General features: G+C 38.8%; 1 protein-coding gene across 1 annotated transcript in view; it reads right to left on the bottom strand.

Moving 5' to 3' along the window:
* ACOXL (acyl-CoA oxidase like) overlaps positions 1-12525 on the bottom strand; it is a 326116-nt gene that overhangs the window by 71335 nt on the left and 242256 nt on the right. Inside the window, exon 12 of the mRNA XM_082356231.1 lies at positions 6887-6998. Coding sequence (XP_082212357.1) covers positions 6887-6998 — 112 coding nt within the window. The remainder of the gene's footprint in view (positions 1-6886; positions 6999-12525) is intronic.

Genomic DNA, 12525 nt, shown 5'->3' with positions numbered 1-12525 from the left:
AGTTATTTGTCCCCTACATGGCCAACATACACTAGTGGGATAGGAATGGATTATACTCTTGCTCAGGAAAGAAGAAAATGGGAGGAATACAGGGGTCAGAAATCCCCAGAAATTCTGAAATCCGGCTGAGCCACTGTCAGAAGTTCCTTGATTAGGATTCAGTCCTACCCATGCCCAAGAGTTTTTTTTTCTCCATGGCTCTTGGTCCACCTCTGGGCTCTTGGTTCTTCCCTCTGAGGCATCCTGCTATCATGAAAGGTACACATGTTTGTGATTGGGTCATTTCCTCAACCGGCTTCTGGCTTGAGGAATTTTGGTGGTTCAAAGCCACATTTTAGGGTTTTGTTAGATCAGAACCCAACTTTGAGGTGCCCAAATCTGTATTCGGTATCTATTGCCGTGTAACAAATCCCCCCCCCACCACGTTTAGCAGATTAAAGCAAACACTCATTATTCAGACAGTTCCTGAAAGTCGGGAATCCAGAAGCAGGATGGTTCAGGTCTAGGGTCTGTCAAGGTTGCAGCAAGCTGTCTATGGCCCCAGTCCTTGCAGGGTCTGAAGGTCTGACTGGGGCTGAAGGATACACTACCAAGATCACTCATGTGGGTGCTGCCAGGAGGCTTCAGTCTTTGCAGACTAATACCCCAATCTTCTGAAAGGTATCTGAAAATAACTTGCTGTTGCCCAATCTATACTTATTCTTCTTTTTAAAAGTCATTTTTGTTTTTGATGTACATAACTATACATCACTGTATATAATTAGATTTGTTTCTGTACAAAATGTTCATGATTAGATTTATTTGTAATCTGAGAGTCTATGCTTTTATTAGGAGAATGGAAAACTCTTTCATTTCATATTATAGCCCAGTTTAAATCTAATCCTCTACCTTCTAGATGTGGAAGCTGGAGGGAGTTATGGTCACCAAGGATGGAAATGTAACAGAAGATGCCCCTCCATGGCTTACTGTGGATTGAATTTAGGGATCATAATGGAAAAGTTGATTCCAAGGGATTACTAGACCAGTGCACTTCAAGTCAAATCATCAATCTTTGGGGGCCAGGGAACCAGGGAGAGGGGATTTGTACTTACACAAATTAGACAAGGGACAAAGGGGAAGTCACAATGAACAGGAAGAGATTTGGAGAAGCAATCCCTGGAGAAAGTCTCAAACCAGGGAGCAATTGGCAGTGGGAACTCTCTAAACAGCCCTTCAGCCTCGGTGTAGGAACATCTAAAGGAAAAGCACCAGAGGGTCTTAGAAGCCTCCAAGAACTTGCTTTCTGATGTGTCTTCTTTACTCTGTCTCTGAGTGCACAAACTTTTGGTCATGTATTTACCTTTGCTGCATCTTCTGTATTGATTTGCATAACAAGCATCCTGTGTTTTGTGCTCATGTTGACTTTTTTTTTTTGGAATACTCACAGCAGCTTTATTTTTAATAGCCCAAAACTGGAAATAACAAAAATGCCCCTCAACGAATAAATGGATAAACAGATTCCAATATATCCATGCAATGGAATACTACTTGAAAGTGAAAAGAATGAACCACTGCTACATAAAGCAACAAGGATCAATTGCAAAAACATTAATCTGAGAAAAAGATGCCAGACACAGAAGAGTACATTCTATATGATTTCATTCTGATGATATTCAGTAATAGGCAAGATTAAAATCCAATCTATAGTGACAAAAAGCAGAACCACTGATACCTGGGGCTGGGAGTACTGGTGGGCATTGATTGGAAAGAGGGAATGTTTTTGGGTGATAGAAATGTTTTTTATCTAGATTGTGGTGGTCATTTCATGGTTAAATAAATTTGTCAAAACTCATTTAAGTGGATGCATTTTAATTATGTAAATTGTAATTTTTAATCTTTTTTCAGCTTTATTAAGGTATAATTAACAAAACTGTATACATTTAAGGTATACAACATGATGATTTCATATAAATATACATGGTGAAGTGATCACCACCACCAAGCTAATTACCTCACATAGTTGATTTTCTTTTTCTTTTCATCCCCTTAGCACTCTCCCCTGTGGTAGGCACCTGTTTGTTCTCTGTATCTATGGGTCTGTTTCTATTTTGTTATGTTTATTTATTTGTTTTGTTTTCTAGACTCCACATATAAGTGAAGTCATATAGTATCTGTCTTTCTCTGACTTATTTTATTTAGCATAATACCCTCTAGGTTCATCCATGCTGTTGCAAATAGAAGGATTTCCTTCTTTTTATGACTGAATAATATTCCATTGTGTGTGTATATACATCACATCTTTTTTATCCTCTCATCTATTGATGGACACTTCGACTGTTTCCATATCTTGCCTATTAAAGTAATGCTACAGTGAACATAGGGGAGCATACATCTTCTCAAATTAGTGGAAGTGGAATTGATGGATTGTATGGTAATTCTCTTTTTAATTTTTTGAGGAACCTCCATACTGCTGTCCATAGTGGTTTTACCAGTTTACACTCCCACCAACAGTGCTCAAGGGTTCCCTTTTCTCCACATCCTCTCCAACACTTGTTATTTGTGGTCTTTGATAATAGCCATTCTGACAGGTGTGAGGTATATCTCCTTGTGGTCTTGATTTGCATATCCCTGATGATTAGTGATGTTGAGCACCTTTTCATGTGTCTGCTGGCCATCTGTATGTCTTCTTTGGAAAACGTCTATTCAGGTTCTCTGCCCATTTTTTAATTGGGTTGTTTGTATGTTTGTTTGTTTGTTTTTGATGTTGGGTTGTATGCATTCTTTGTATATTTTGGATATAAACCCCTTATCAGATATATCATCTGCAAATATCTTCTCTCAGTAGACTGCCTTTTCACTTTTTTAAAATTTTTATTGGAGTATAGCTGCTTTACAATGTTGTGTTAGTTTCTACTGTACAGCAAGCCCAGAGATAAACCCACACACTTATGGTCACCAAATCTATGACAAAGGAGGCCAGAATACACAATGGAGCAAAGACAGCCTCTTCAATAAGTGGTGCTGGGAAAACTGGAGAGTTACATGTAAAAGAATGAAATTAGAACACTCCCTAATACCATACATAAAAATAAACTCAAAATGGATTAAAGACCTAAATGTAAGGCCAGACACTAAAACTCTTAGAGGAAAACATAGGCAGAACACTCTTTGACATAAATTGCAGCAAGATCTTTATTGACCCACCTCCTAGAGTAATGAGAATAAAAACAAAAATAAACAAATGGGACCTAATGAAACTTAAAAGCTTTTGCACAGCGAAGGAAACCATAAACAAGACGAAAAGACAACCCTCAGAACGGGAGAAAATATTTGCAAATGAAGCAACGGAAAAAGGCTTAATCTCCAAAATATACAAACAGCTCATGCAGCTCAATATCAAAATAACAAACAACCCCATCAAAAAATGGGCAGAAGACCTAAATAGATGTTTCTCCAAAGAAGACATAGAGATGGCCAACAAACACATGAAAAAATGTTCAACATCACTAATTATCAGAGAAATGCAAATCAAAACTACAATGAGGTATCACTTCACACCGGTCAGAATGGCCATCATCACAAAATCTACAAATAATAAATGCTGGAAAGGGTGTGGAGAAAAGGGAATCCTCCTACACTGTTGGTGGGAATGTAAATTGGTGCAGCCACTATGGAGAACAGTATGGACATTCCTTAAAAAACTAAAAATAGAACTACCATGTGACTCAGCAATCCCACTACTGGGCATATATCCTGAGAAAATCTCCCCTGGTGGTGCAGTGGTTAAGAATCCACCTGCCAATGCAAGGGACACGGGTTCGAGTCCTGGTCCGGGAAGATCCCACATGCTGTGGAGCAACTAAGCCCATGTGCCACAACTACTGAGTCTGCACGCCACAACTACTGAAGCCCATGCACCTAGAGCCTGTGCTCCGCAACAAGAGAAGCCACCATAATGAGAAGCTCATGCTCCGCAGAAAAGAATAGCCCCTGCTCGCCACAACTAGAGAAAGCCTGTGCACAGCAACAAAGATCCAATGCAGCCAAAAATAAATAAATAAGATAAATAAATTTTCAAAAAAGACATATGCACCCCAATATTCATTGCAGCACTATTTACAATAGCCAGGACATGGAAACAACATAAATGTCCATCAAGAGAGGAATGGATAAAGAACATGTGGTGTATATAAACAATGGAATATTACTCAGCCATAAAAAGGAACGAAATTGGGTCATTTGTAGAGATGTGGATGAACATAGACACTGTCATACAGAGTGAAGTAAGTCAGAAAGAGAAAAACAAACATCGTATATTAACATATATGTGGAATCTGAAAAAGTTTATGTAGATGATCTTACTTACAAAGCAGAAATAGAGACACAGATGTAGAGAACAAACGTATGGATACCATTGGGGAAGGGGGGGTGGGATGAACTGGGAGATTGGGATTGTCATATATACACTATTGATACTATGTATAAAATAGATAACTATTGAGAGCATACTGTATAGCACAGAGAACTCTACTCAGTGCTCTGTGGTAACCTAAATGGGAAGGAAATCATGTTGACTTTTAATGTAATGAAACATATATTTTAACCTATGTTTTTCTCTAATGATCAAACAAAACAATGCCTTTTGCCTACCCTGCAATTAAAGTAAGAAATTGAGCATGTTTTTACTTTACTTTAGTTTTTTTTATCTTACCTTAAAATATCTTAGGAATCAATCTATTATAGACCCAATGACACAAAGGTTTTTTTTTAATTCATGTTTTTTTTCCAAAAACATTTTTTAGCTTATGTATTTAACTCTGGAACTAATTTTTTAAAACACATAATTATTGGTAGGCTGATTCACATGGACCACCAATCCTTTTATATCTTGACTTCCTTATTTTCAAGTTATTACTTTGGATTCTTTTTCATGTCCTATTGAGTAGGTCTTTGAATAATTTTTAAGGAAGGCCATGGGAGTGAAATTGCTTCTGATTCTTAGATTTCTAAAGATATCTTTCCACTGCTTGTACTCATGAATTAAATTTGGTTTGGAATGGTATGTTTAGAGCATGAGTTTCCTCTTTAGAGGAGTAGGTCTTACTCCATTTGGAGCTGGTGAATAAAGATTTAAGTTAAGCTTGTTTTTTTCCATTTGTTGGTAAACTATTATTTTCTGTCTGGTTGCTTTAATGAAATTCTCTTTACTCTGGATTTGCAAGCTATATCCAGGTATGGTTTTTTTCCTATTAAAATCTTGATTTATTTTACACTAAGAAAAATATATTTCTTTTGTGTTGGTTATTATATTTCTACTCCTTTTGTTCCAGCATTTTCAGGAATATTTCTTATCCATGGGTTGTATTTCTACCATTTCCACTCTGTGTTGATTATCATCTCATGCCATTTCATCATTTTTTAAAAATTAATTAATTTATTTTTAGCTGCGTTGGGTCTTCATTGCTGCACGCAGGCTTTCCCTAGTTGCAGCAGGCGAGGGGCTAATCTTCACTGTGGTACACGGGCTTCTCATTGTGGTGGCTTCTCTTGTTGCAGAGCACGGGCTCTAGGCACGCGGGCTCAGTAGTTGTGGCTCACAGTCTCTAGAGCGCAGGCTCAGCAGATGTGGCACACGGGCTTAGTTGCTCCACGGCATGTGGGATCTTCCCAGACCAGGACTCAGACCCGTGTCCCCTGCATTGGCAGGCGGATTCTTAACCACTGCGTCACCAGGGAAGTCCCCATGCCATTTCATCTTTATCCTTTACTTCTACAGTCTTGGAAAGCTAGTTCATAGATTACATTTTCTCCATTGTTAGTTCTGCTTACAAGTGCATCTTTGCCTTTGATTGCATCCTTCTCTTACTTTGGCTGGCTCCATGTTTGATAAGGGCAGGGAATGTGGAGAGACTTAAACCCACCTGGATGTGTCCTTGGCATCTGGCAGGGCCTCTCCTCAGACCTACAACTAGAGGATGGAGTGGTTTGCACAAACCTGGCCCAACTTCCAGCAGGTACTCATCAGTCTCTCTGTTTCACAAGGTGGATCTTGACCATTTCTGCTCCCAAGGCTCTTCTGCCTCAGAGCATTTCCGAAGAGAATACCCATCCCCATGTGCCATTCATCCTCCTCCTGCTCTGTGTTGTACTGGGAGATGTGATCTTGGAATCAATATAAAAAGAGATGAACTGAAGGGGGAGAGTTTCATGGGACCCAATTCTGGTCCTCTTGGAACATAATTCCTTTGCAGAGGGGGAGCCATGGTCTGATTTCAGGTTATGGTAGCCCTGAGCTCCTGAGCCTGGGTAGAAAGTGGGATAAGTAAAGCCTTCTCTTGGGGTCTTGTTGTCTATTCCATGTTGGGATTAGGAGATGAAACAGATATTGCTGAGGTGGGGGTGTTTCCCCAAACCAACCCCATTGGTATAGTACTTGGTGCAAATTCCCTCTAGATTTCTTATCAATGCTGATAGGAGGTTTTATGTTTTTGCAGAACGTCATGGGCATTTTAATAGGAAATAGAGTGCATCTCAGGCTAATTCAATGGTTAATTTTCACATGTGCCTGATGCACTTCCCCCCCAGAAAACAGTGTATTCGTTATTACATACAGACAATGACTCTTCAATTCCAATAAGGGTTAAAAATTACCCCACTCATCAACTCCCACGGCAGCCAAACGACACTTGCAGGTACAATTCTAAAAGATGCCGCACAAGAGATAATCACTAGCATCAGAGCCTCTAAAGCGAGCAAGGCTGTCATGCAAATGGCTTGTAGGAATTCTAGCCATTTCCAGAAGCTTGTAATTATGCTGACTAATCCTGTATTACATTTAGCAGATAGTTTACCAGCAAGAATATGCCTTAAACACCAAAAGGAAAAATATAACACAATGTATCTTTACCTTATAATAAATCCAGGCCACCAAACCCCGCTGAAGAACACTTTCATGAAAATTGACTGCTTTCAACAGAAAGGCGAGATTACCGACTGTGTCCATGTTAAACGCCAGGAAACTGAAGGAAAAACACAGTGACCATCATTATTATTTTGTCCTCAGCAAAAAATTTCAATTTGAAAGAAATAGACAGGGTTTGTTTTTTCAACAAGAATTTCCTCCCAATAGATAAGTAGTGTAAGTACACGTAATTATCCCCTTGCATCTCTCACTTGCTGTATTTTGTGCCTCTTCTCACTATTTTTTGGATGAATGCTTGGATCTAGTTATTCTATGTGGTCAGCCTTGTGATATAAGGATAATTTGGTTTACTGCTTTTTCCACTTACTATTTTTTTAATCTTTTAAAGAATATTTTATTTAGCTTTTTAAAAAAATTTTATTGAAGTGTAGTTCATGTACAATATTATATGTTACAGGTGTACAATATAACGATTCACAATTTTTAAAGGTTATACTCCATTTAGTTATTATAAAATATTGGCTATATTCCCTGTGTTGTACAATATATCCTTGTAGCTTATTTTATACCTAATAATTTATACCACTTACTGTTGTATTATAATAGTGTTTAATATTTTACATAGTCTTTCTTCATTAACAGCTATATAATTTTCATGAAGTAGGTTTATAATAATTTACTCAACATTGTTGGACATTTGTTATAATAGTGATTATAAATGAATAGTAGTAGGCAAATATATCTGTCACAAAGTACTTGGCAATGAATAATATTTCTCAAATACATTATGTATTTATTGCTAACTATTGCTGTGAATTTTTCAATAATCTCAATAATTCTGTGATGTGGATACTACAATTAACCAATGTACAGTTGGAGAATCTGAGGCTCAGCACGATTCAGTAACCTGCTCAAGGTCACAGAGGCAGAACACGTTCAAGCTCAGTGCTGTCTCAGGGGATGCCCGTATTGAAGGGAAGAGGAGCCCCAGAGGGCAGTGAGAGGGGTGTGGACAAGCGCAGGGTAGAGTGTGTCACAGAGATGGTGATTTTCTTCAGCAGGAAGTAATTTCCATCTTCCCCATCCGGCAAATGAGGAAACTGAGGCACATGGGAGTTAAGAGATTTAGGCACAAACAGACTCAAAACACCCAAGTCTCCCTCAAAAACACTTGGGGTTTTTCATCATGCAACTCTGCCTTTTGGGGTGATTTTGTCCCCCCAGCCCTCCATGAAACTTCTGTCTTTAGTACTTAGAATTAACTAAGGAGTTAATTCACAATTAAGGTTTCCCATAGCTCAGCTACCCCTTTTCCCTCCCCTTCCCCCAGATCTTTGGGAAGTAAGTTATTATAAGACCCAAATAACTTAGATTCTCTTTAATTAAAACTTAAAACCTACAAGTAGCTTGTTGTTGCTTAATCAGAAGCCACAAGAGAAATATTACGAAGCAACTGATACAGTGCTTTTGAGAACTGATATACCACTGAATTAACAATCATCCTCCATTTAGACAAGTAAGATGGGAGGTTATTTACACGTCAGTTACATGGAAATTTAAATTATATCAATACTTATTCTAAATCTAGTCTTTAGAAGATTGGGTTTCTGCTTCAATCTATTTCACAAAAGCTGTAAAGAACTTTCATATTCTACTGAAAAGCATGTTTTAGTCGTTCCAGGGACTGTTACTATGAAACATGGCGACTGTGAATGTTGTTATTAGAAACTACCTTTCCTGGGATATTTATTGTAGAACGCTGTCCACCTGAGGTTGTGAACAGCAAGCACCACAGGAAGTGGATCTCATCCACCCACCCTATCGTAGTCACCTACCAAGCATGACTGTGCCACACGGCTCTAGGAGCTCACCCAGCATAGAAGATTAGGCAGAGTATCTTAAAAATAGGAAAATCACTAAGGGCAACCTCCTTGTATTTCACAAGAAGGTCAAAATGACTCTAAATTTAAATAAAATTTAAATTAAATTCAAATGTACATCATGAGTCATCAGGAAGATGCAAATGGAAACCACAATGAGGTAGCATAATAAATCCACCAGAACGACTAAAACTAAATACACTGACAACTTCAAATGTTGACAAGGATAAGGAGTAACCAGAACTCTCACACTTGTTGATGGACTGTAAAACTGTAAAACCACACTGGAAAAAGTTCTCCGTTTCTCATAAAACTAAATACACATAACCTACGACTCAGCAATTCCATTCCTACTATTTGCCTTAGAGAAATAAAAACACATTCATGAAAACACTTGTATACAAATGTTCACAGAAGTTCTGCTCAGAGGAGTGAAAACCTGTTAATATCCGAAGTGTCTATCTGTCACGAGAATGGAAAACAATACAATTGTACGCCAATAAAATGGACAACCTAGAAGAAATGGAAAAAGTCCTAGAAACATATACTCTTTCAAGACCGAATGAAGAAGAAATAGAAAATATGAACAGACTAATTACCAGTAATAAAACTGAATCAGTAAAAAAACCAAACTAAACAAACTCCCAACAAACAAAAGTCCAGGACCAGATGGCTGCACACGTGAATTCTACCAAAAATTTAAAGAACAAGTAACACCTATCTTTCTCAAACTACCCCAAAATATCAAAGAGAAAGGAACACTTCTGAACTCATGATATGAGGCCAGCATCACCCTGATACAAAAACCAGTAAAGATATTAGACAAGGGGAGACCTTCAAGGTGGCGGAGGAGTAAGATGTGGAGATCACCTTCCCCCCAAAAACATCAGAAATACATCTACATGTGGAACAACTCCTACAGAACACCTACTGAATGCTGGCAGAAGACCTCAGACTTCCCAAAATATATATATATATATTTCCTTTTTTTTTTTTTTGTGAGTGTGTATGTGTATGCTTCTTTTGTCTGTATAGCTTTGCTTTTACCATTTGTCCTAGGGATCTGTCTGTCAGGGGTTTTTTTTGGTTTTTTTTTTTTAGTATACTTTTTAGCACTTGTTATCATTGGTGGATTTGTTTTTTGGTTTGGGTGTTCTCTTTCTTTCTTTCTTTTCCTCCCTCCCTCCCTCCCTTCCTTCCTTCCTTCCTTTCTTTTTTTTCCCTTTTCTTCTGAGCCGTGTGGTTAACAGGGTCTTGGTGCCCTGGCCGGGTGTCAGGCCTGTGCCTCAGAGGTGGGAGAGCCAACCTCAGGACACTGGTCCACAAGAGACCTCTTGGCTCCACATAATATCAAAAGGCGAAAGCTCTCCCAGATATCTCCATCTCAATGCTGAGACCCAGCTGCACTCAAAGAGCAGCTAGCTACAGTGCTGGACACCCTATGCCAAACAACTAGCAAGACAGGGACACAACCCCACCCATTAGCAGGGAGGCTGCCTAAAATCATAATCAGGTCACAGGCACCCCAAAACACACCATCAGACGCAGTCCTGCCCACCAGAAAGACAAGATCCAGCCTCATCCACCAGAACACAGGAAAAAATCCCCTCCACCAGGAAGCCTATAAAACCCACTGAACCAACCTTAGCCACTGGGGGCAGACAGCAAAAACGACGGGAACTACGAACCTGCAGCCTGTGAAAAGGAGACTCCAAACACAGTAAGTTAAGCAAAATGAGAAGACAGAGAAACACACAGCAGATGAAGGAGCAAGGTAAAAACCCACAGACCAAACAAATGAAGAGGAAATAGGCAGTCTACCTGAAAAAGAATTCAGAGTAATGATAGTGAAGATGATCCAAAATCTTGTAAATAGAATGGAGAAAATACAAGAAACGTTTAACCAGGACCTGGAAGAACTAAAGAGCAAACAAACAATGATGAACAACACAATACACGTAATTAAAAATTCTCTAGAAGGAATCAATAGCAGAATAACTGAGGCAGAAGAACAGATAAGTGACCTGGAAGATAAAATAGTGGAAATAACTACCACGGAGCAGAATAAAGAAAAAAGAAGGAAAATAATTGAGGACAGTCTCAGAGACCTCTGGGACAACATTAAACACACCAACATTCGAATTATAGGGGTCCCAGAAGAAGAAGAGTAAAATAAAGGGTCTGAGAAAATATTTGAAGAGATTATTGTTGAAAACTTCCCTAACATGGGAAAAGAAATACTCAATCAAGTCCAGGAAGTGCAGAGAGTCCCCTACAGGATAAATCCAAGGAGAAACACGCCAAGACACATATTAATCAAACTATTAAAAATTAAATACAAAGAAAAAATATTAACAGCAGCAAGGGAAAAACAACAAATAACATACAACGGAAGCCCCATAAGGTTAACAGCTGATCTTTCAGCAGAAACTCTGCAAGCCAGAAGGGAGTGGCAGGACATATTTAAAGTGATGAAAGGGAAAAACCTACAACCAAGATTACTCTACCCAGCAAGGAGCTAATTCAGAGTCAACGGAGAAATTAAAACCTTTACAGACAAGCAAAAGCCAAGAGATTTCAGCACCACCAAACCAGCTTTACAACAAATGATAAAGGAACTTCTCTAGGCAGGAAACATAAGAGAAGGAAAAGACCTACAATAATGGGCTTCCCTGGTGGCGCAGTGGTTGAGAATCTGCCTGCCAATGCAGGGGACACGGGTTCGAGCCCTGGTCTGGGAAGATCCCACATGCCGTGGAGCAACTGGGCCCGTGAGCCACAACTACTGAGCCAGAGAGTCTGGAGCCTCTGCTCCGCAACAAGAGAGGCCGCGATAGTGACAGGCCCGCGCACCGCGATGAAGAGTGGTCCCCATTCGCCGCAACTGGAGAAAGCCCTCACACAGAAACGAAGACCCAACACAGCCAAAAATAAACATAATAAATAAATAATAAATAAAAATTAAAAAAAAAAAAAAAGACCTACAATAACAAACCCAAAACAATTAAGAAAATGGTAATAGGAACATACATATCGATTACTACCTTAAATTTAAATGGATTAAATGCTCCAACCAAAAGACACAGAATGGCTGAGTGGATGAAAAACCAAGACCCGTATATATGCTGCCTACAAGAGACCCACTTCAGACCTAGGGACACATACAGACTGAAAGTGAGGGGATGGAAATATATTCCAAGCAAATGGAAATCAAAAGAAAGCTAGAGTAGCAATTCTCATATCAGACAAAATGGACTTTAAAATAAAGACTATTACAAGAGACAAAGACGGACACTACATAATGATCAAGGGATCAATCCAAGAAGATAAAACAATTGTAAATATTTATGCACCCAACATAGGAGCACCTCAGTACATAAGGTAAATGCTAACAGCCATAAACGGGGAAATTGACAGTAACACAATAAGAGTAGGGGACTTTAACACCCCACTTTCACCAATGGACAGATCATCCAAAAGGAAAATAAATAAGGAAACACAAGCTTTAAATGATACATTAAACAAGATGGATTTAATTGACAGTTACAGGACATTCCATCCAAAAACAACAGAATACACTTTCTTCTCAACTGCTCATGGAACATTCTCCAGGATAGATCATATCTTGGGTCACAAATCAAACTTCAGTAAATTTAAGAAAACTGAATCATATCAAGTATCTTCTCCGACCACAACGCTATAAGACTAGATATCAATTACATGAAGAAATCTGTAAAAAATACA

This window comes from Balaenoptera borealis (assembly GCF_965194805.1).
Source record: "Balaenoptera borealis genome assembly, chromosome: 15".
In the NCBI taxonomy this organism is placed as follows: Eukaryota; Metazoa; Chordata; class Mammalia; order Artiodactyla; family Balaenopteridae; genus Balaenoptera; species Balaenoptera borealis.
Note: the sequence above shows the minus strand (reverse complement) of the source record. Positions and strands in the feature narration are given on the sequence as shown.